Source organism: Ambystoma mexicanum, chromosome 6q (genome assembly GCF_040938575.1).
Source record: "Ambystoma mexicanum isolate Mex_15411 chromosome 6q, UKY_AmexF1_1, whole genome shotgun sequence".
Lineage (NCBI taxonomy): Eukaryota > Metazoa > Chordata > Amphibia > Caudata > Ambystomatidae > Ambystoma > Ambystoma mexicanum.
Window position 1 is genome coordinate 1,427,808,644 of NC_090937.1, and position 21,962 is coordinate 1,427,830,605.

The 21,962-nt window shown below is 45.4% G+C and overlaps 1 protein-coding gene across 1 annotated transcript in view; it reads left to right on the plus strand.

Moving 5' to 3' along the window:
- LETM1 (leucine zipper and EF-hand containing transmembrane protein 1) overlaps positions 1 to 21,962 on the plus strand; it is a 919,975-nt gene that overhangs the window by 343,458 nt on the left and 554,555 nt on the right. Inside the window, exon 6 of the mRNA XM_069632136.1 lies at positions 11,036 to 11,239. Within this exon, the coding sequence (XP_069488237.1) occupies positions 11,036 to 11,239 (204 nt within the window). The remainder of the gene's footprint in view (positions 1 to 11,035; positions 11,240 to 21,962) is intronic.

Below are 21,962 nucleotides of genomic sequence, written 5' to 3' on the forward strand. Positions count from 1 at the left end.
AGCCTCCCACCCCTCCAGTTCACCCCAACACTCCACCCCCTTTCTATGTTCCCTGACCACAATTAACCATATTTCTCTATACTGTAAAATAATGCGGTCAAATAAATGTGAACTTTCAGCAAAATTCCTATATATATTATATTGTGACCTTAGTATTACAAGCTCCCTATTAAATGCCAACATAATTATAAAATGCGACCTCAACTCTCTTGTTTAGGCAGGAGCTTTGCAGACTCAATCTGGGATGTCTTGCTCTCACCACAACCATAATAATGTTCCTCGGGGGCGTGGCTAACTAGCCATGGTGTAGGACGTGCCTTGCTGAGCTGCTCCTGAGTATCCGACATTGATCCGAAATATCACGCTGAAACATGACCTGCGTAACTCAATAATGAAAGCCAAGGCGTCGGAAACGGTGCCCCATAATAACTGAAAGAAGCAAGTGAATCGAGTGAAGTATTACGAAGAAAAGGAACTTTTACGAATGCGGCTGCATATACACGAAGACGCACAAGATAGCGGACAACAAAGGAACCACAGCCGCGACCGCAGAGGTAATCGAGCCGTGCCGTGGAGATTAATGAAGAGGACCGGCATCCAACACTCGTGCGGCGCTTTCTTTGTGCTCGCTCGCTCCTAATATTTTGAGCAACATTGGCTCATAGAATGCAGCGCCCTGTTATAGCGAGGCCAATTACGGGACTCGGAGCGGCAGAGCGAACTGTGCAGCAGATACAGTAGCCGCGTTCAGTGGACGTTCGCTACAATAGCGTTGGAGCCCCAGACACGAAAAGAACATTCCGAGCGGCCGCATATACAGTAGCATGCACAGAGCCGATGGAAAAGACACATTGCTTTACATTGCTACCTTAAACAACGGTGAACGTGCCGCGCTGTGCGAGAGGGAGCCAGTGCTGCTTGCATGATACATTTCTGCTCATAATCGTATGCGGAAGTTGAGATGAGACACTGAACATAATGTCTCCCTGCCATTGCTTCGAAAGGAATAAGTACCCTGCACAAACAAAATGCCATATTAGTGCCTAAAGGATACAGACGCCGGATGCCAGTTATTTACCACAGTGAGGGAAGAAGGACTTTTCCACTCTGCTGGGGACATATGCCCAGATAACTAATCTAGTGATGCCACCCCATAGAGAAAATGGGCACATGGCACCACGTATTATATGAGCCTGAGGCGTAATGATGGGGGAGAAGGAGGTACATCTAATGGCACTAGGGAACAAATGTGCAGGCCGTTGATTGCCACGGTGGTGGAAACATTGTATGCAGGGTCGAGCCAGAACGATGATGGTACCTGCAGGATCTGTGTGAACACTGACACGGGCGAACAGAGTACAGAACGAGCAGACCACGTATGGCTCTGCCAAGAGTTTGAGGAGGTCTATAGGAAGAAGTAACAACGGTCAAGGACGTGGGAGGACACAACCCACTCGAAATACAACTCAACGCATATTAATACATACTGTAGTCCTCTGAGGATAACGCTTCCAGGCCCCAATTGTCCCTGTGGCGTCACAGTAGAACGGGGGAAGCAGAATTGGCACGTTACAACAGAACTGGAACCAGACACATAGGCAGGATCACATGATGTCAATAAGAGGAGCGAAGGCCAAGAGTAAATAACCCACGATGGATGTCTTTGCCAAGACGCAACAGACCTCCACCGCACCGGCACAAAGTGCAGCAGCTGCATCCGTGGAAGGTACGTGGAAGGTACCCCAACAAAAGAAAACCACATGATCCTAGCAGCTATAACAGAGTTGAAGACCTCATGGGGTACAGCAATGGCGACTTACGAACTGCCTTGGAGACCAAAATAGATGCAGTAGGAATAGAGGTTGCCCTACTGCGACAAGATGTCAGAGCGCTGGCTGAAAAAACGAGTGGTCCCGAGAGTGCGGTGAAAACCAACACAGAAACCAGCACAAGCAATACAAAGGAGGTCCATATACAGCAGGTAGCTAACCTCGAGAACCGAGCGGAAGAAGCTGAAGGACGGGCGAGACGAAACAACATTTGCGTCGTCGGCCTACCGGAGGGGGAAAAAGGCCAGGAACCCATAGACTATGTGGAGAATATGATCCTGCAAGAGATAGGGGCCGACAAACTCTCACAAGGATTTACAGTTGAGCGAGCACACAGGGCCTTGATGAGCAAACCGCGGCCCGGGGTCCCGCCTCGGGCAATAATTGCAAAGATCCAGAACTATGAAGATAGAGAGAAGATCTTGGAGTATTTTCGTAAAGTGGAACGATAGAAAGAGCATCTGCAATCGTAACAGCGTATCTTGATTACACCATGCTAGTGCAGAGACAGCGTTACAGCTATGTGGCGGTCAAGAGGAGATTGCGCACGGCTGGAATTAAATGCATGCTTTTTTATCCTGCGAAGCTCAAAGTCCTGCATAAAAGTAGAGCTTTTTCTTTTTGATACCCCAGAGGAAGCGGCAGCATGGCTGGACTTGCAGGGCTGTCCGGAGCGAGAGGAGGAGCAGGACCACGAGGAGCACTATAAGTGATGGGGATATTTCATGCATAACGAAATGATAAATGAGGGGGGGAGGCGGTGGGAGTCCCAGAAGAGACTGTGGCACAGATAACAGAGGAAGGACACAGACTGATAACGTTGAAATTGCATTATGATACCCTGGGACTCGTTGAACTTGTTGGACTAGATTATAGAGTATAAAGCACACAAGTAAACTGGGTAGCATTAAGCGTGGTGAATTTGAAGCAAACAGGAGCAGCAGGTTGAAGGCACACTACCCCCAGGAAGTAATAGTAAGACAGCCACTAGGGTGACTATACCCTGCTGAGCTGCGAGTACAGGCTATTGCCAGAAAGGGCTAGATGCAGGGGTGCCTGAGATCCAGGGATGGAGCTGGGCAACAGTTAGGGAGGGTATTGTTGGAGCAGGGAAGGGATGTGGGCGGGAGGGAGGGAGGTTGGGGTGTTTGATGTGTTTTTAGTTAAGGGGAGTTCAAGTTGGGAAACAAGCCTATATAGAAGGGAAATGCACTTGGATTTGGACTTCACTGGTGGGGGGAGGGGTGGGACTCTAACAGGCCATGGGGAATCTTAAAATAATTACTTGGAATGTTAGAGGGCTCAATAGCTATTTAAAGAGGAACAAGCTTATGCTATACCTACGTAGACAGAAGATAGACATAGCCCTGCTGCAGGAGACTCGCCTGACGCGGGATAAGATGGAGATGATTGGGAAGAAATAGAAGGGAACTGTGGTGGGCTCATCATATTCGGCTTTTGCTAGGGGGAGTAATTATCTGGGTGGCTGCCGCTGCATGTCCCGTTTCAGTTGTTACACACGATAGTGGAAACAGACGGGTGGATGGTCTTAATGAGGGGATTGGTGGAAAACAGGGAGATAAGCATTATAAATACGTATGCTCTGAATCAAAACACGACAGCATATTTTAGAACCCTGTGTAACAACGTCAGCGACGTGTGCGGGGAGAGCGGTGATTTGGGGGGGGGACTTTAATTGTGTACTAAATCCTAAGGTAGCTAGATCAGATGGGAAAATGGACAGACCCGCCCCAGCAGCCAAAGCATTGCGGACACTGCAGGATGATTTTGGGTTCCGGGATGTATGGAGGTCACAACACCCCCAAGAGAGGCAATATTCACACCATTGTGCTCCACAGCAACTACATACTAGGTTGGACTATATGTTCGCCACGCAAGAGATATTGACAGAGATCACGCAGATAGAATATAAAGCGAGGGTCCTCTCAGACCACTCGCCATTAATCCTAGGATGGCGATATCGACCCCCGAGAGCGAGGATCCCGATATGGCACCTCAGAGCAGAGGCGCTGAAAGATCCCTTTTTTTAGGGAAGATATGAGGGAGGAGATTATTAACTACTTTGAGATCAATACTGGCAGTATGGACTTGGCAGGCACACTTTGGGAGGCCTTTAAAGTTGTGATGAGAGGGGTAGCCATAGCAAAGTCCAAAGGGCTGCAAGGAGGGATCCTGGCTGAGCTACAGGAAACGGAGGAAGGACTAGAGAGGGCGCTGAGGGGAGAAGATGATACCAAGGAAGACACTGAACTAATACTCAGGCTGCAACAGAAAAGTGCTGGGTATTGGGAGAGACTGTGTAACTTTAACTATAAAAAATACATAGAGAGACAGCATGCAGGAGGGGATAAACCAGGAAGGATCTTGGCATGGCTATACAAGAGTGAGACCCCTAGGCCCACGATTAGAACAATAACAAGGGAGGATGGGAACATAGTTGATACCCAAGAAGGGGTTAACCAGGAGTTTGCAGAGTATTACAGGCTACTATATAGAGATGATGAGGAGAGTAATTACACAAAGATAGTAGAAACATTGGAGGACATAGGACTGCCGCAGATCAGCGCGGAGGAGCGAGAGGAGTTGGACGCACTGATTACTTTAGAAGAGTTAGAAGAGGTGGTGCGGCAGTTGCCCACCAGCAAGACTCCGGGGGCTGATGAACTCCCGAGCGAATTTTATAAGATATTTAAGGGAGAGGTGCTCCCCCCGCTTTTAGAGATGTTGAACGAGGCATATGAGATAGGTAAACTGCCGAAGTCCCTCAGAGAAGCGATTATAATGCCGCTTCCCAAACCCAATAAGCCTGGACATAGCTGTGGTTCGTATAGACCCCTATTGATGTTAAATCAGGACAGTAAAATACTGACGGCTGTTTTGGCAAATAGACTGAGGAGGGTTATTGGAAAATTAATAAATTCCGACCAGACAGGGTATGTTCCGAATAGGAACATATCCAATAATCTTAGGCGACTCCATCGAGTTATTGAGCATGGAAACGAGGATGAAGGGGAATTGCCAATTGTATCATTGGACGCAATAAAGGCCTTTGACTCCGTCAAGTGGCTGATGGCGGCCTTGGCTGGCTATGGAATAGGGCCTGGATACCTACAGTGGGCAAAAATGTTATATAGTGAACCACTGGCTAGATTTAAGATGGGGGCAATGATCTCAGAAAGGTGGCAACTCCATAGGGGTACCAGATAGGGATGTCCATGGTCTCCTATGCTTTATATACTAGCTCTGGGACCCCTAGAGATATGAGGCAGCAGTATATAATATGATAGGCATTGCCGTGGGAGGGGAACAGCACTTAATTTCCCTGTATGCGGATGATATGTTGTTGTATTTGCGACACCCGGAAGAAAACCTCCAATACATCCTGGAGGTGATGGGGAGATATGCAGAGCTGTCTGGTATAGCTGTGAAACCCCAGAAATCTAGTATGTTCCCACTGGGTAGATATAGAGGGATCCCATTAAAACAACTACCGGTGTTACAGATACCATGGGAGGTTAGCACATTCCGATATCTTGTGATAGATGTATACCATACGGTGGAAGAGGAGCATCAGTACAATACAGAAGTAGCGATTAAGAAAATAGAAAATTGCATGAAGTTCTGGGTGAAGCTGCCTTTAGCAATGATGGGGTGTGGGGCAATGTTGAAGATGGTGGTCCTACCTAGGCTCTTGCACTACTTTGGGAACATACCATACTTCATAGCGAAGAAATTCTTCATTAAACTAGATGGTATGTGCAGGGATTTCCTTTGGCATGGAACACGAAATAGAGTGGCCCTCTGGAAGCTACAAAATCCATATGAGAAACGGGGTATAAAACTGCCCAACTACAAAGTTTATTATATAGCAAGCCAGCTGCAATATGTAGCTAAGTGGCTCTCAGAGGAGGTGACCTCTGAATCTAGGCTGTTTCGACAGGACTGTGCTCCGTTCTACTTAAAGGAAATTATGTGGCTGCACAAGGCAGAAATGGTAGGGCGTCCAAAGATGATGATACTTGGGTGGAAGATGTGGCGCAGGGCATGCCAGATGATGGAGAACCCACTCCGTGTTCCCCGCAGATACCGCTAGTGGCGCTAGCGGGTGAAGAAAGGCAACTAAGGATGATGATTAGGAACCAGTGGGGATAGCAAAAATGGGTGATATATGGCAAGAGGGGACTATAATAGACTTCGATGTGTTGGGGGAGGAAACCGGGTTACACACTGGCCAGTATATTACGTATCATAGAGTGGTGCGAAGAATCAAGATGTCCAAAGTGGTACTAGGAGCCGGACGCTACCATAGATACGATATGATATAGCGGAAGGGGGACATGAGATATCTAGAATATGAGTTGATGATGACCAAAGTGGGAAAAGAGGGAGTGCAACTGAGACGAGAGTGGGAGGTGGAAGTGGGAGTCCCGATGGGTGATGAGATGTGGGAAAGGGCCCAAGGGTATCACAAAAAGGTGTCAAGGAATGCAAGACTGCAGCAGGTGCAACTATATATTACACACAGAGCGTATATGACACCTCGGAGGATAGCTAAATTCAAAAATGCAAGACAGCAGCATGCCCCAAATGTGATGAGGAAAATGCTGGAATGGTGCATATGTTTTGGTCATGCCCGATCAATAAGTGGCACACAGACTAGCAGAAAGGGGTACTAAGATTGAGGTGGATACAGTGTAGGCCTGCTTGATAGGTGGGTTTCCTAGACCACGCAAGCTTAAGCACGTGAGCAAACTAAAAGACCTGGCGTATGCACTTGCAAAGAGGAGAATTGTTATGGGGTGGAAGACATGCCACAGACTACGACTAGAAGCATGGTGGAAAGATTTACAGAAATGGGCTGAGGCAGAAACCATGGTGTGGCAAGAAACGAGCAGTGCCAGGGGGGTGAAGAAACAGAGACCCTGATGGCCTGGAAATCACTAATAGCAGAGTTATTTGGGCCAATGCGAGACCCAACGGAACTCGCGGAAGATGAATCCCTACCGCAGGATGCAGAAACAGAAAATGAGAGAATGTAGGCTCGAAAGGGGGGGTGGGGACAGGGAAAGCAGTGGATATAATGAAGTGATGCATAATTGAAATGTTATTACATGCACTGAAAGTTTGGTTTGTATTGTTTGTTTGAATAAACTAATGAAAATGTTTCAACAAAAAAAAAACATAATGTTCCTTTATTATTACGTTGAATTTGTCACGTGTAACTAAAGCAAACACCTCTACTGAGATGATCAACTTAAAAACAGAAGGATGTACCTTTCATAACAAGAGGAACTAATTCTGTTTTTAACAATGCCATCTTAATCATCCATCTACTATCCCACCTCGGCACACTGAGACTTGATTATCACAGGGAATGGAGCATGGTCAGCGATGGCCCGGGGGTTCAAAATGGACTTCCACCAAGCAAGGTGCAAGGATTTCATAAAGAAAACCTATTCTTCCCTTAATGTAGTGACATGTGCACTTGACCAAATTCATCCATCATTCATAGAGGCCAAGTTCATGCGTCAACTCTAGAATGGCTTTTCTAGATTTAGAATTGGCACATCTACTAGTGGCGATCCTGTCGAACACTAGATCTATGACTTGGTCGCAATCACTGCAAACCACTAAATCCTCTCCCACCAGATTTACTAAGTGCACTTGCGTGGAGCTCCAGAAATGCACAACCAGGGCATCCAACCAAAATCACGCCTTACCCACCTGTTCAGTGAATCAGCCTCACTATTTAATTAGTCACGCTTCAAAGATGTGTGCATTAATATGCTATTCCATTTTCTATTCCATCCACTTTCCAGGCGCACAACTACTTCAACCATTGAGGTTGATAAATGTTACTTTCTGTACTGGACAAGTGCGTTTTTTACACACAAAAAATCATCCTTCAGTTGATTTACATTTGGCTGCTGATTTGGGCAGCATGACCCTAAATATTCCAGGATATTACCTAGATTGCGCTAGCCACAAAGAGAAAAGTTAGATCTACCTTAAGGGGAAGGCATAGAAACCACACCACCTCCTACTCAAGTTCATCATGATCAAATAACATTTAATTCAAAGCTTTTGTGCAGTCTTTCCTGTTTCTGCAGAACAATAATCCCACCTGGAAAAAGGCTTGTAGAAGTATTAACTGCATCACGGGCGGCGCTGAGAGAGGCAACACAGCTGAACGAGAAACGGAAATGGGAAATCCGTTTTCCTTGAGGGTGCAACCAAGGTGCAGCCGTGGTGGGTCAGGGACCTGAGAAACCATGCCAAGACCAGGAGGGACTAGAGGAAATAATCCCCTGTTGTAGATGCGAGAATCCAATAATCTGCTAATCCAGGCAGTATTCGAGAAGCCCTGCCTAAGTCCCAGCATTCGTAGGTTAGGTTACAAACTGTCCATATCTTCCTGACGTGGGCCATAGACGACATGTTGGCTTGGCTGGGTCATTCCGTCAGAATGCATTGATTCAGTGATGCAAGCCCCTAAGCTGTTCCCAATAGGACTTGAGGAGGATTTCATATTACCTCAAGAGTGGATGAGTTTCAAGGTTGAGAGTTAACTTGATGTAGTGGTAAAATATCAGTTATTTTAACATACTAGATGTTTTACCACTACCGACAAACTTGTAATAAGGCCCTATGTCTTCCCTGCTACTGTAACCTTAAAGATACAAGCATAAAACGCCCCAAGCTGGGGCCCTCCCCTCAGCTTTTTGATTGTGGGCTTGAAGGCAAGGAAGGGCTTGACTTTGGCTGTGATCTTAGTCAAATCCTTAGATGCATAAAGCCATTGACCTTCCCAAATTAAGAAATAGCGCACCTTCATCTTCTTTAGTATCAGCTGGACCTGCGGATACTGCAATAGTGGAAAAAGAGGTTTCTTGGCTCTTTTCCTTGACCCATTTCCAAGACAGTCTGGATCTGTCTCACTTAAAACTCCAACAGGAGCCACACAAGCTTTGGTATGCTTCTGGCAGGTTGCCCCATTCTGTTTCAATTGTCCAGCACCTCAGTAGTTCATTCCGATGCTTCAACGTTTTCTGATACTTGCAACCTCTCCAACATCCTCTGCTTCACTAATTCTTTGTTACACCCCTGTTAATCTGACTTCACATGAGGCCTGTGTTGTCCGATTGCTGAAGTTTTGCATTGTATATGCCTTGAAGGTTTTCAGTGCCCTCTCTTCCTCCAATATGTGAATTAACATTTTCAGGTGTTGTGGAACGTTCCAGGGTAGTCTCTCTTCGGCCTCTTGCGCATAGCCGCGAATGCTGTAGCATTGTCTTTTATGGCGCTACTCTGTGTGTTCAACATGGCGGGGTGAGCACCTGGAGCGTTCTGATAGAAAACCCAACCACGTGGTGATTGATAACCAGTACCAGACATCACTTCACTATCGAGCATAGGCTGGCCTGTAGGGTTGCTGCAATAACACACCAAGCCTCTCTACAATACAGAGACAGAGCCCAGAACTTGAGGGACCAAGCACCTATGAGCCTTGGTTACATCCCCTATGCAAGCAGAATCCCCTTCAATGACAGTGACAGTTGTACGCCAACTATCGGCTCAGCAGAGGACACCAATCTTTGTTTAATCACTCAAGGGCATGCTCATTTAAGCCACTGGTCTGGTAATTATTGAATGCAAGGCTGCCTGAGCACACAGGCAAGGGCAGGCTTCCTAATCCACAGACCATGTGTTTTGCTAGCCATATGGTCTGTGCTCCCCTAAACTGATCTCTTCAAAATTGTGGTGGCAACTCTTCACTCATAGAGTTCAAGCGTTTATAGCCACCAGGGCAATATAGAGACTTTCTACATCAGGACTGATCTCACTGCACCCACCTCAGCTCCTAGTTACCACTGCGGCCAGTCCTCCACTCACTCAGTAGCTTGTCGCTCTGTGACTCCTGCACACCCGGTGTAGGAAAGGTCCACATTGCAAAGCTGCCACAGAGCACCTGTCCAGCCCTGTGGGCAGATCAGAGAGAGAAGGGAATAGAGCTGTACTAGCTTAGGCTGGTTAGAGAATGAGGGAACACCCATTCAGGTAGCGAGCATCGAGAATTTGTGGCGAGGTTTTGGTGGTGCCTTGATGTGATGTCTTCTAGGTTGAGTCTGCATGTGTGAAGCCAAACTATTGTGGAGTGTTATTCTGCTGCTTGATGGGTGTAAATTAAGCTTTGTCTGTTAAGCGTTCAAAAGCCAGGTGTTTAGATTTATTATGCATTTCAGATGGTCCTGTAAAGTCCTGATATACATTGGTAACATGGTCCAATGTTTGGCCACCATAGTGGAAAAGGCAAAGACTCTGTGGCTCCTGTTGCTTAGTAGAGTGAGATGTTCTTTTGATGAAACTGGGAAATTGTTTGCGAAATATCTTTTGGATTGTCTCAATTTTGGTGTACTGATAAAGAGTATAGTCTCTATGGAACAAACTGGCTTTCAATATGTGAGGAGTCAGAAATGTGAGGCGGACCATGTTGTGAAGTTTTCGCACCAAATACCCTTTTATTATATTATAAGGTTGGATGAATGCCTCACTATCCCTTCCCTGCCTAAAATAAACTAAAGAAAACACTCTCACACTTCTACATATAACACATAAACAAGGAAATGCATGGCAGTTCAAAACAATGATTGAATTCACAATTTAACCAGTCTCTCTTCATAACCTGGGCAAACTTTCCTTACCCAGGTTTAAACGTGATTCTGCTTCATAGTTCAAGAATAGAACACAATGAAATATTTAAAGTCTGTTTCAACACATGGCTGAAATGTGATGAATTGCACGTTAGTCGTTGATCCATCGTCGAATCCCGATGTCCATTCAGCAATTGCTCATGCTCCCGAAACCAGTTTGACAACTCTAATTGAAAATGGACTTTTAGGAAATGCCCTCAGCTGAGCCTTTTACACCAGCAATTAGTGTTGATGAAATATTGTGCTGAAAAAAATACCTTTTTGAATTAATTGCAGTCATTATTTAAAATAATTATGCTTGTATGTTCAAGTGTTCCTTGAACACTTAAGCAGTTCAAGGAAAGTGTTGTATCTTCCCTACAAAGTGACTTGCACAGAAAACTCTTGGATTAGAGCATGTTTTTAAAAAAAGTCTGTAAAGAAATAATTGGGTATAGCACAAATAAAATACTTTATCAATCTTTTTTTTTTCAGATCAGAAGTTCTGGTGAAAGGCCCAGTAATGAGGACATTATGAGATTCTCCAAACTCTTTGAAGATGAGCTTACTCTAGATAATCTGACGAGGCCCCAGCTAGTGGCCCTCTGTAAGTTGCTGGAGCTACAGTCTATTGGGACAAATAACTTTCTGCGCTTCCAGTTGACGATGAGGTTGAGATCCATGAAAGCAGATGACAAAGTAAGTATTTTGGCTTTCTTAAATCGGTACAGATGTTGAATTCAGAAATAGTTTTCTAAAGTAGTGGACCAATTGCTTTGCTGTGTTTTTTATTGAAACGTTTTTGGTTTTAAATTTCACTTTGTACCCTATCCTTGTAGTTATCTACTAAATACACAGTATTGTAGAATAAGATAAATCGATGTTAACCCCAATCTCTGGGCACATTTCATTTGTGTTAGGCACTTATCTATTCACCTCATTCTCAATTGAGTAAAGGTAGCTGTAGTATTGGGTATCTAGTTGTGCCAGCTTATTAAAAAAATCATATGTAAAGCACAAATCAAAAATCCAATATGCTTTTTCTGTTTTTTATTACATCATATGCATGGTCAGATAGCACAGTGAGCTCAACGCTCACCCCTGATACCTGTGCGCAGCCTACACTGACGGGGTCAACTCAGCCTTTCATCCTTCCGAGGTTGATAAATTGAGTACCACTCTGTGGGATAATAATGTCCTGTTATTTCATCTCACTGAGACCTATGGGTGTGTAGTGCTATATAAGAAATACATTGTTATTATTATTATATCCTTATACATGTGCCAACACGTTTTTTTTTCTTCAAATTTCAGTTTTATTAGTTTTCAAAAGATAGCAATTTGATAATCATATACAAGCACTTTCCACGAACAAGACAGCGAAAGATTACTGCAAAAAAAACAGCAAACGTGTATAGAACGTATAAAGTCTTTGCGGAACACATACATTTCCAATAACCATATAGAAACCAATTGCATACACCCCGCCCCCCTCACCCAAATTCTCATGTCGCCGACTGACTGGCTAGAAGACACTAGATGTTCCATTAGAACCGTTTTCATATACACAACATGGGACACATGAGCACAAAACGTCCTGTGAAATCTACATAGCAGACAACATGAATCATCGCATAGATTATCTCTGGGCATAGTAACGCTCTGCACACATTCTGTTTATGTGACATACTTACCATGCATTCTCAACTGTGGTGCGATCCCCCTGCAGGGCCGCAGTCAGATTGTCAATTCTGTATATGTTCAATGCAACCCCCAACCACTCCGTTTTGCTAGGGAGCTTGGGTCTCTTCCAAGCCATGGTGAGACAGGCTCTTGCGGCCATTAGAAGGCCTTGTATCATTTTGGGTGCTTCCAAGGTCGTGTCGTCAGTTTCAACCAGGCCGAACAGAATCAGGAGTGGTTGTTTCTCCCATACATCTCCATCCAATTCCTTGATCCAGCTGAGAACTTCTGACCAATAAGCTTGGACCACCTCACATCCCCACCACATATGCCAGTAGTCTGCTCGCTTCCCACAGCCCCTCCAGCATTGTGGGCTTACCCCTTGGTACATTTTGGCCAGCCGTGTCGGATCATACTGCCATCTATACATCAACTTGACTGCATGCAATTTGTATTGGCAGGATATAGATGATTTTGCCGTTCGTCTACAAATTTGTAACCATAAGTTTTGTGAAATCTGCCTGCCCATATCTGATTCCCATCTGTTCTTGAGTATGAGGGATGGTGTAATATCGACCTCAATCAGCGCCGAGTATATTGCACTAATTAAATCTCTAGAGGTCGTACAGGTGCGAAAATTCTCTCAAACAGGGTGAGGTCCCTTTGTAGCTGATCTTTCCATATTGATCTTGTCATCACCCCCTTGAGTCTAAGGCAGAGGAAGACTGAGAGCGAGCCTATGCCAAGTGCCTCCTGAAGCTCCTGAATAGTAATGAAGGTGCCATTCCTCTGGAGTTGACCAGCCCTTTCCAGCGCCGCGTCATACCAGGTGTCATAACTCCCTGGGTCCGGGATTGCATCCCGGATCCCTGGCGACCAGAGGTGTCCCAACGGAGAGGGCCACGTTGTAACTCCCACCATTTTCTTGCCTGGCTTCCATATTGCCCATATCGTTCCAATAATGGGATGATTTTTGACACTATTGCGTAGCTGGGAACCCATCATTCACCCAGAATGAAAGGGCGGAGATGGTAATTGTCCAAGGCTATCCATTGCGGCTCTGACTGCTGCCTGACATGCGGGACAATCACATGCAGTTGGGCTGCCCTATAATATGTTTCTATGTCCAGGAGGCCCACCCCTGCTTTGTCTTTTCGAAGCTGGAGCAGAGATCTGGGGACCCTTGGCTTTTGATTTTGCCACAGAAAGGTTAGGAGGGACTTTCTAGTATCTGTGAAGTATTCTTGGGGCATTTTGATGGGGAGCATTTGGAACAGATAAAGTATTTTGGGAAGAATCACCATTTTAATTGCGTTTAGACGGCCCAGCCAGGAGATGGTATGTCTGGACCACCTTTGGATGTTGTTTTGAAGGACAAGTGACAGAAGGGGGAAGTTAGCCTCATATAGGGTCATCCAAGTCGCGTGTAACATTGATTCCTAGATATCGGAGTGTGGAGAAGCTGACATTTACACCCAGAGGGGCAAAGCGCTCCGACTCTGAGTCTCTACTTTTATCAATTGGGAGGAGGATTGACTTTCCAGTATTAATTTTCAGGCCGGCCAGTTCGCCATATTCCTCGATTATATCGAACTCAGCTGGGACAGAATTCAGGGGGTCAGTTAGGTGTAGTAATATGTCGTCAGCGTAGTTTTTACTCGCGATCACCCACTATGATTCCCTTAACCTTACCATTGTTCCTTAACTTCTGCGCCAGCGGCTGAAGGGGCAATACAAATAGTATTGCCAACAGTGGGCAGCCTTGCCTTGTTCCCCTTTCCAAGGGAAACCAGCGTGAATAGCCCCCGTTTACTGCTACCAACATTGTGGGGGTTGTGTAGAGTGCTTTGATGGCACGGCAAAGCTTCGGCCCGAGCCCGTTCCAGACCAAAACCCTTTCTAAGAATTCCCATGACACCCGATCAAAGGCCTTCTCGGCGTCCAGTGACAGAAGAGACGGATCCCCACCCATTCCTTGCGCTTCGTGAATTGGGTGAAGTGTTTTCCTCATGGTATCCGCTCCCTGTCTCCCAATAACAAAGCCAACTTGGTCGCAGTGTATTAGCCGAGGTAAGTGTGTTTCAAGTCGGGCCGCAATGAATCTAGCATATACCTTAGCATCAATATTAAGAAGAGAGACGGGACGATAGGAGCTACAATATTTGGGGTCCCTACCCTCCTTTGGAATGACAGCAAGCAGGGCCTGAGAGAAGGACGGGGGGGCTTGGCCTGTATCGAAGATGTGATTGAACAAGGATGCAAGAAAGGGGGCAATGAGTGCAGAGAATGTCTTATAAAATCCAGGTGTGAAACCATCATCAGGGGCCTTTCCCGTCTTCAGGCGTTTTATGGCGTCCGAGACTTCCTCCTCTGTGACTCGTGTGTCTATGGATTCGGCCTCCACGGATGTGAGCGTGGGGATCTGCACTTCTTCGAGGTATGTGTCGATACTCTCAGGAGGAGGGGGAGGGTCACATGTATATAAGTCTTCATAAACGAAGGCAAATGCCTTCGAGGGATGTTGCTGTCGTGTCTGTGAGGGTGCCGTCAGTCCTCTCGATGAGATCGACCCATCTCTCTGCCTTCTGTGTACGGAGACGAGCCGCCAGGAGGGCGTCTGCCTTGTCGCCTTTTTCATGATATTTTTGTTTGAGGTATTGTAGGGTTTGAGCTGTCTTGCCCACAATAAGTATTTTCAGCTCCTCCCTGAACTACTTAGCTTCGACAAGATGCTCGGGTCTCTCACATGGGGAGGACTGTGCTAACTTTTGGGCTGTGGAGAGCTTCTCCCTAATATTATTTTCTATCAGTGCACGTTCTCTTTTTTTTTTCGGGCCCCCTCCCTAATGAGCACCCCCCTCCAAGTGGCCTTGGCTGCTTCCCATACGGACGTCTTCCCAACCTCTCCCGTGTCATTTGTGGCAAAGAATTGATCAATCTCAGTTTCAAGAGTTTCTTTGAAAACTGAGTCTGCCCATAAGGAGTCATTACATCTCCATTTAGTATTCCGAGGGGCCAGATCGTTCCAGTATACGTCGACCGTAACCATGTCGTGGTCCGACCATGCCGTGGGGTGTATATATGCGGCGCAAAGTATTTGCAGGAGGCCATCGGAGAGGAAAATGAAGTCAATGCTTGCGAGTGTGTCATGAGGGAGGGAGGGAGGGAGTGAAAGGTGAAGCCCCTATCCGCTGGATGCAAATGGCGCCAGCTGTCAGTGAGGACATGTAAGTCCAAGGTTATTTTGATTTCAGCCTCATCTCGGGAGGTGGGTGGATCGTGTGCGTCGGACCTGGTCTGTCTATCCACAGAGCTGTCCATCCATGTATTAAAATCTCCACCTAGCTCTTGGCCATACTAAAAACCTTTTCGGTAATTTTATGGAGGAACCTATTCTGCCCTTGGTTAGGTGCGTAGAGCGTGTCTAGGGTGACAATTGTGCCTCGAATGTTTCCCACAACCACAAGCGCCCTTCCTTCCTTGTCTGACCAAGTCTCAAGGGTCGACATCCTAAGGCCCCTGCGAAGTAAAATCCCCACTCCCGCTTTTTTTGAAATACCAGAACTCCAATAAGAAGGACCCACTTCATGCGATGGAATCACCCTCTCCTCCCCCCTTTGGTATCGTGTCTCCTGCAGAAAAAGGACCAACACATGTTTTTATCTCAGTTTTTCCTCTGGGCCTAATGATACATTTGCTTGGTGTGGGAATGCCCTGCATTGGTCTGGTTACTCTGTTGCTGACAAGTGTATATGTCTTCTAATTCATGGTTATACATCTGCTTTTCTTGTGGTACACCATTTTAAACCTTTCTTCTTTGACTTCTTTAATGCCCGATAATTCCTATTAATTTGTTCCATTGGTATGTTCTCCTTTCAATAGAGCGCTTTTCTCCCCATTGATTTTATTCATGGAATTCTCACATCTACTTGCATATGACTTTTTTTTTATGAGTTGGCGCAACTAGATACCAGTCATACTGCAGCTACCTTTACTTGCTTATGCAACCTCTTCTGATATATCATAGCTACAATTTTCAAATATGGCTACAATTTTCAAATATGCCAAATTGTTTTTGTGTTATAGGTAAAATTGGCTTTGGAAGATGAGTTGTAATTTTAAATTATATGGAGGGGAATAATGAGACGTGGGGTAAGATGAAGCAATGGCAATTAGAGGACACTGACTGCCTTGGTTCCTCTATGCAGGCAGTGGAGAAAGTCTTACAAGACCCGTTTTTCACTTAAGGTATGCGTTTGATGGGTTCTCTGGCTTGTACGAGTCCATGATGGCCAAAAGGGGGAATAAAGAAACCCGGGGATCAGTTATATGAGATGGAATAACCAACTCAGAGTTCGCTTTTGAGTCAAGGGCTGGACTGAGAGAATTTTGTACCAAGTGTCTATGACTGTGAAAATGTAGTACCTCCACCAAGATTGATAGTAATGGGTGTACACCCGGATTCCCCCGCTTGAATGGGATAGGTAGCAATCCATCCAAATGCCTACAGATGGCAATCAATAATTGCTGGATAAACCATCCCACATGAAACCTGTGCTTCAATGGCTTTTTGGGTAACCTTGATAAGGATAAATCAATAAATGACGCCACCTAGCTCTGAGGCTTTTGTGGTAAGAACCCAACTGTAAAACTCCAATCTGAATAAATATGCGCTGAATACCAGGGGATATATTATAATGCAGTTGTAAAGTATTTATATTCGTCAGTACCAACCTTGTATCTCAATTCACCAACGCTGAGTGGGCGAGTGTAGAACAGTGTGCACAATTGCAAGCAGTACAACTCTAGTCGCAGCACAAGCCTCTTTTGGTATGCCATTTCCCTCCTCTTTTCTTTCTCAATACCTGGACTTGAATTTTAATTTACAGTTTTATATTTTACAGTTATTTGTTTTAAGACCTATGAAGGTCAGTAGTGTGACAATATGACAAGAGTATGCATACACACTGGGTTAGGACTCCCGTTTCCACGACTTCGGTGCAGCACCAGATAAGCTTGGTGGGCTCGTATTTCCGCAACAACATTACATGAATGACTACAAGTGTTCTTGAAGGGAAGAACAGCCAGTATGGGGCGCTTCATCTGATGTTTTGTGTGAGGATGTTCTGAGTGAGCCGGTTTGGTGCAACTCTCCAAGGTGGCAACTGTGCTCCTTGCGGAGGCCACTATTTGAAAGGGATTAACTCGGCAGAACGATGCATTGGCAGAGATGAGGCTAATTGATGGGTTATTCAAGAACTAGATGAACGATAAATGGGACAGTGCAGTGAATGTTTCTTTTGTGGGTGTGATACGTCCAAGCGAGCAGTGGGCAATATTGCATCGGAGGCATAGTGCCCACTACACACTTCGATCATAACGGAAAGTTATTATAAAGGGCACTGCAACAACTCTTTTCAGCATAGGTGAAGCTAGAACTAAAGTTACACAGAACAGAGAAGGCTAGCGTTACTTGAACAGCAGCGGTTGTGAAAATATCACTCCCTTTCCGGTTCAAGTGTGAAATGGACAGTGTGGCGGCGCAAGTAGAAGACTGCAGTTTTATGTGTGTGGATTAGAACAATTTATTACTACCCTTGATTCTTACATTTACCTAGGGATTGAGTCTTGTTCGTCTGTTAAGGCCTCAAAACTAGCAAAAAGCATGAACATTGACTTGTTTTTAGAACCGCCAAAGAGCGCCAGCTCCTCTAAACCAGGTACTGCCCATTCCGAGGTTCAGTCTCATAGTACAACAGGGGAAAATGACACTCTGATGGCGTAAGGGTCCTTTTCAAGGATGTTACAGGATCTTGGAGGACTTAATAATTACCTTTTAAAAATTAGATGTCTACCTTGAAAGTTGGCCTCCTGAATTGCAGTCAACAAGAAGGAAACGTCAACGCTTCTGGAAAGAATGGAACTAGTGGAAACCTCGCTTTCCTCTTCTGAAAATACTTTAGTGTTTGCTAAAAACCAAGATCTACAAGGTTCCACATACGCATAATGATTGCAATAAAAGTGTGAGGATTTGGAAATAGTTGTGGAAAACCTGCTTATTACATTCTGAATGTAAGGTTCTGAAAAGAACAAAAATGGGGATTTTGTCCATTGCTCTTTCATTTGCTTTTTGAGCTTCATTGACCCAAAAAGAATTGCACAGGGAGTGGTTCTGGTGGTGGGTCATAAGGAGGCGGACACTGATAATATTTCCAATACGTGTTTAATAAATAATACGAATAAGGCCCATCTTTCCCTAAAACTATTGCGTGTTCCCTACCTTAATGAATAACTACGGTGCTAGTCAGTCATGATGATATGTCCAAATGAAAAGTCTGCTTTCCAAAACTCTAACCCTAACTGACCCTACCGCTAATTTAACAAACTAATGTCAGGAGAATGACTCCTTCTCCTGATGGTTTACTGTGATTCTTTATATAGTTCCTCGTAATAACCAATTTTCAGATAGTCGCTCGTCACCTTCTGTATGAACTCTTAACGGTTTCGGGTTTTCCTCTATCTTTGTGGACTGTCCCCTGCAAGTCCTTTCTTGAACTTTGTTTGGTCCTTCGGTCCAGGTTTTTAGTACTTGAGATTCTTATAGTAAAAGTTCATCAATTTGATATTCAGCATTTCATCAATTTCACTGGGACGAGTTCTTTCCATCCATAATGAGTCCCCTGTGGCCTCCCGGTCCTCCCGTTCTAACCGTTACCTCTATCCTTATAGTAGAATGTCTCTGAGGCCTGCAGTTGATCGGGACTGTTCTCTTCATTCCACTTCTTTGTTGGCTCGCTCTCACCAGCATCCTTTTCTCATTCCACTCAACGTCTCCGCATTCCTTTTGCTACCAGGACAGGTTGCTGCACTCTCAGGTGGGTGGTGTCGGCGTCGTTGATCAGGCAGCCTTCCCCCATGGAGTCTCTGTGGTCATGCCTCCTTGTCGTAGTTAATTGGAGGCTTTTTCTTAAAGCGCTAGAGCCTTTCTCTTGATGAAAAGGGCATACTTTATTCTCGTTGTGACGAATCTCATGATATCATTACTGCTTTCGAAGGCGGAGCCCCTTCCCATAAGGCCAGGGCGGTGAGGCCGCTACCTGATACTCAGCGGGGTGGAGCTCATGGGAGGGGAGATCGCCTTTGGGAATAGAGATGGCCATTCACTTTATGCATAGTTAAATAGTCTCATGAAGGACAAGCAGATCCCTTCTATTAACTATGTGGGAAAGATGTCAGAATTACTCAACATGATAGGGTCAAATGACGAACTATTTAAGCGACCGGGGGAAATGAAATGAAAACACTTTAGGTATGATTGGTAATGTACTCTCGACGCTATTCAGTCGTATCGTTCATACATGGAATATGCCATATTATTGAGAAAACAGGAATATTTTTCCATGTATCTGTCTCGCTGCCCTTGTCCGAAAATGCGCTCCCTTTACATGCGTTTTAAACTTAACCAACTTCCTACTAAGGAATAGACCATCCATTGGGGAGGGCATTCTGAATATTCTGCAAAACGGCAGAATGTCGGTTTTGCCTTGGCTCAGATTCCATCGAAACCCTGAAGCATTGGGTAACCGAATGTCCGGCTCTTGCTTTGAAGAGCGCTAGATACTTCAAACATCGGGTATGCACTGAATCTGTGGTCTCAGGGGAATTATTTTGATCCAGTCTTATGTGGGGGATGGAGGGACGTTTCTTTGCTCTTATTATGTCAATGTTTATCTGATGTCCTGCATCATTTGGACTGTTGATATACTTTGTGAATTAACTATACATTCAGAGCTTATATTCTTTTTATGAGATTATTTTATTTATTTATACATTTGTAGCTGCGTGCATAGCCCATGGCCATCTAGGTGCTAGTTACAGAAAAAGCATACAAGGTTCAGCAACGGAATGGCAGGGGAGGGAAAAGTCTGTTGAACAGGATCATTTTGAGGTGCTTTCTGAAGACATTGTAGAATGGTTCTCTACGTAGATGAAGGGGTAGTTTGTTCCAGTGAGACTGTGCACGGACTCGGGGAAACTGGAGCCCCCCAGTTTAGCTGGTTTGAAACGTGGTGTGATGAGGTGGTGACTGTAGGCTGCTCTGGTAGGTCTTACGGAGACACATTTTTTCAAGTTATTCACAAGATAGCAAGGGCCGTCATTTGAGAGACAACGTTGGGTGAGAGATAGAATTATGAAGATGATTCTGTCCTTGACAGGGATCCAGTATGTGGAAATTCTGGCATCTGAAATTTGATCCCGTTTGCCAATGTCAAGGGCGGTTCTGAGTGCCTTGTTCTCGGTTGTTAGTAGTTTATGTAGGTTTTTTTTCAGAAGTACAGCAGAGCAAGGAGTTGGAGTAGTCCAGTTTGGAGCATATAAGTGCTTGTGCAACTTCCAAGCGGTTGGTGGTTGAAAGGACCTGTTTACTAGCATTGATTAGTTTAATCGCATATCCTGGTTTTGAGGCAATGTAGTTGACATGACGGTACATGGCGAGAGAGGAGTCGGGGTAGACCCTGAGGGTCTTAATCGAGGATGTGACACGGATCTTGTGGCCATCGATAACAAAGGATGTGTATTTTTGGGGGAGACTCTTCAGCTGAGCTGGGGGCCCAAAAATGAGAAGTTCAGTCTTTTTGTCATTCAAGCAAAGGCTATGTGCAGCCATCCAGGATTGGATAGTTTTGTAGATTTCATTTATCCTGAGGGTGTCTCATGTAGTCGACCGAGGAGGATAAGGATCTCGGGTATCGTCAGCGTAGTTAGTATACAGGATTCCCAGGGAGTAAAGGAGGTCAAACAAGCGCTTAGTGTATACATTATACAGAGTAGGTGAAACACAAGAGCTTTGGGGAACCCCGCAAGAGTTGGGAGTCGATGAGGCGGTGGCCTCGCTGGAAAATACTCTGGAGGATCTATTTGACAGGAAGGAGGCAATCCAGCTGGAGGCTTTTGGGGATTAGTGGGCAGCAGAGGTGAGAGCTTGGCAAAGGATCTTATGGTCAACAAGGTCAAATGCTGCTGATGGGTCTAGAAGGAGAAGCAGTAATGGTGATCCCTTGTCGGAGGCACTGTCAAGCTGTTTTTTTTTTTTAGATCAAGGAGGGCTGTTTCTGTCTCGTGCTTGGGGCGGAAGCCAGACTGGCGGGAGCTAAGATGTGGTCTTGCTCTAGGAAGGATTGTATTGGTAGGTAGGCCACTCTGTCCATGATTTTGAGTAGGAAGGGGACGGCGGTGATGGGGCGGTACTTGGTGGTGATAGCTGGGTCAAGGGTAGGTTTTTTGAGGAGCGGTGCAATCCATGACCCCTTGAGTGCGAGAGGAACGGAAATGATGTGAAGGAGGAGTTGGTGATGTTGGTGATCAGGGGGAGTAGGGGGCTCTACACAGTCTTTGACCAGGGAGGCCGAAAGTGAGTCTCCCTTACATCGGGGTGGTTTGAGCCCAACGATATTTGCAAGGTCAATGTTACTGATAGATTGGAACTTGAATGGTTGGATGTCGACATGGATGGGACTAGGCAGGTTGTAGTCTATGGGCTGAGAAGCCGGTTTAGCATGAATTGTGAATTGTAGCTATGAGATTTTTCCAAAGAGGATGTCTTGGATAGTATTACACCAAGCATTTTCTTTAATGATGGTATCTGTGGGGAGGGGGGAGGGGATAGGGGTTTCTAGTTTACAGAGTATGGTGAAGAGTTCCCGGGATCTAAAAGCTGCGTTAGCAATGCTTTCATTCT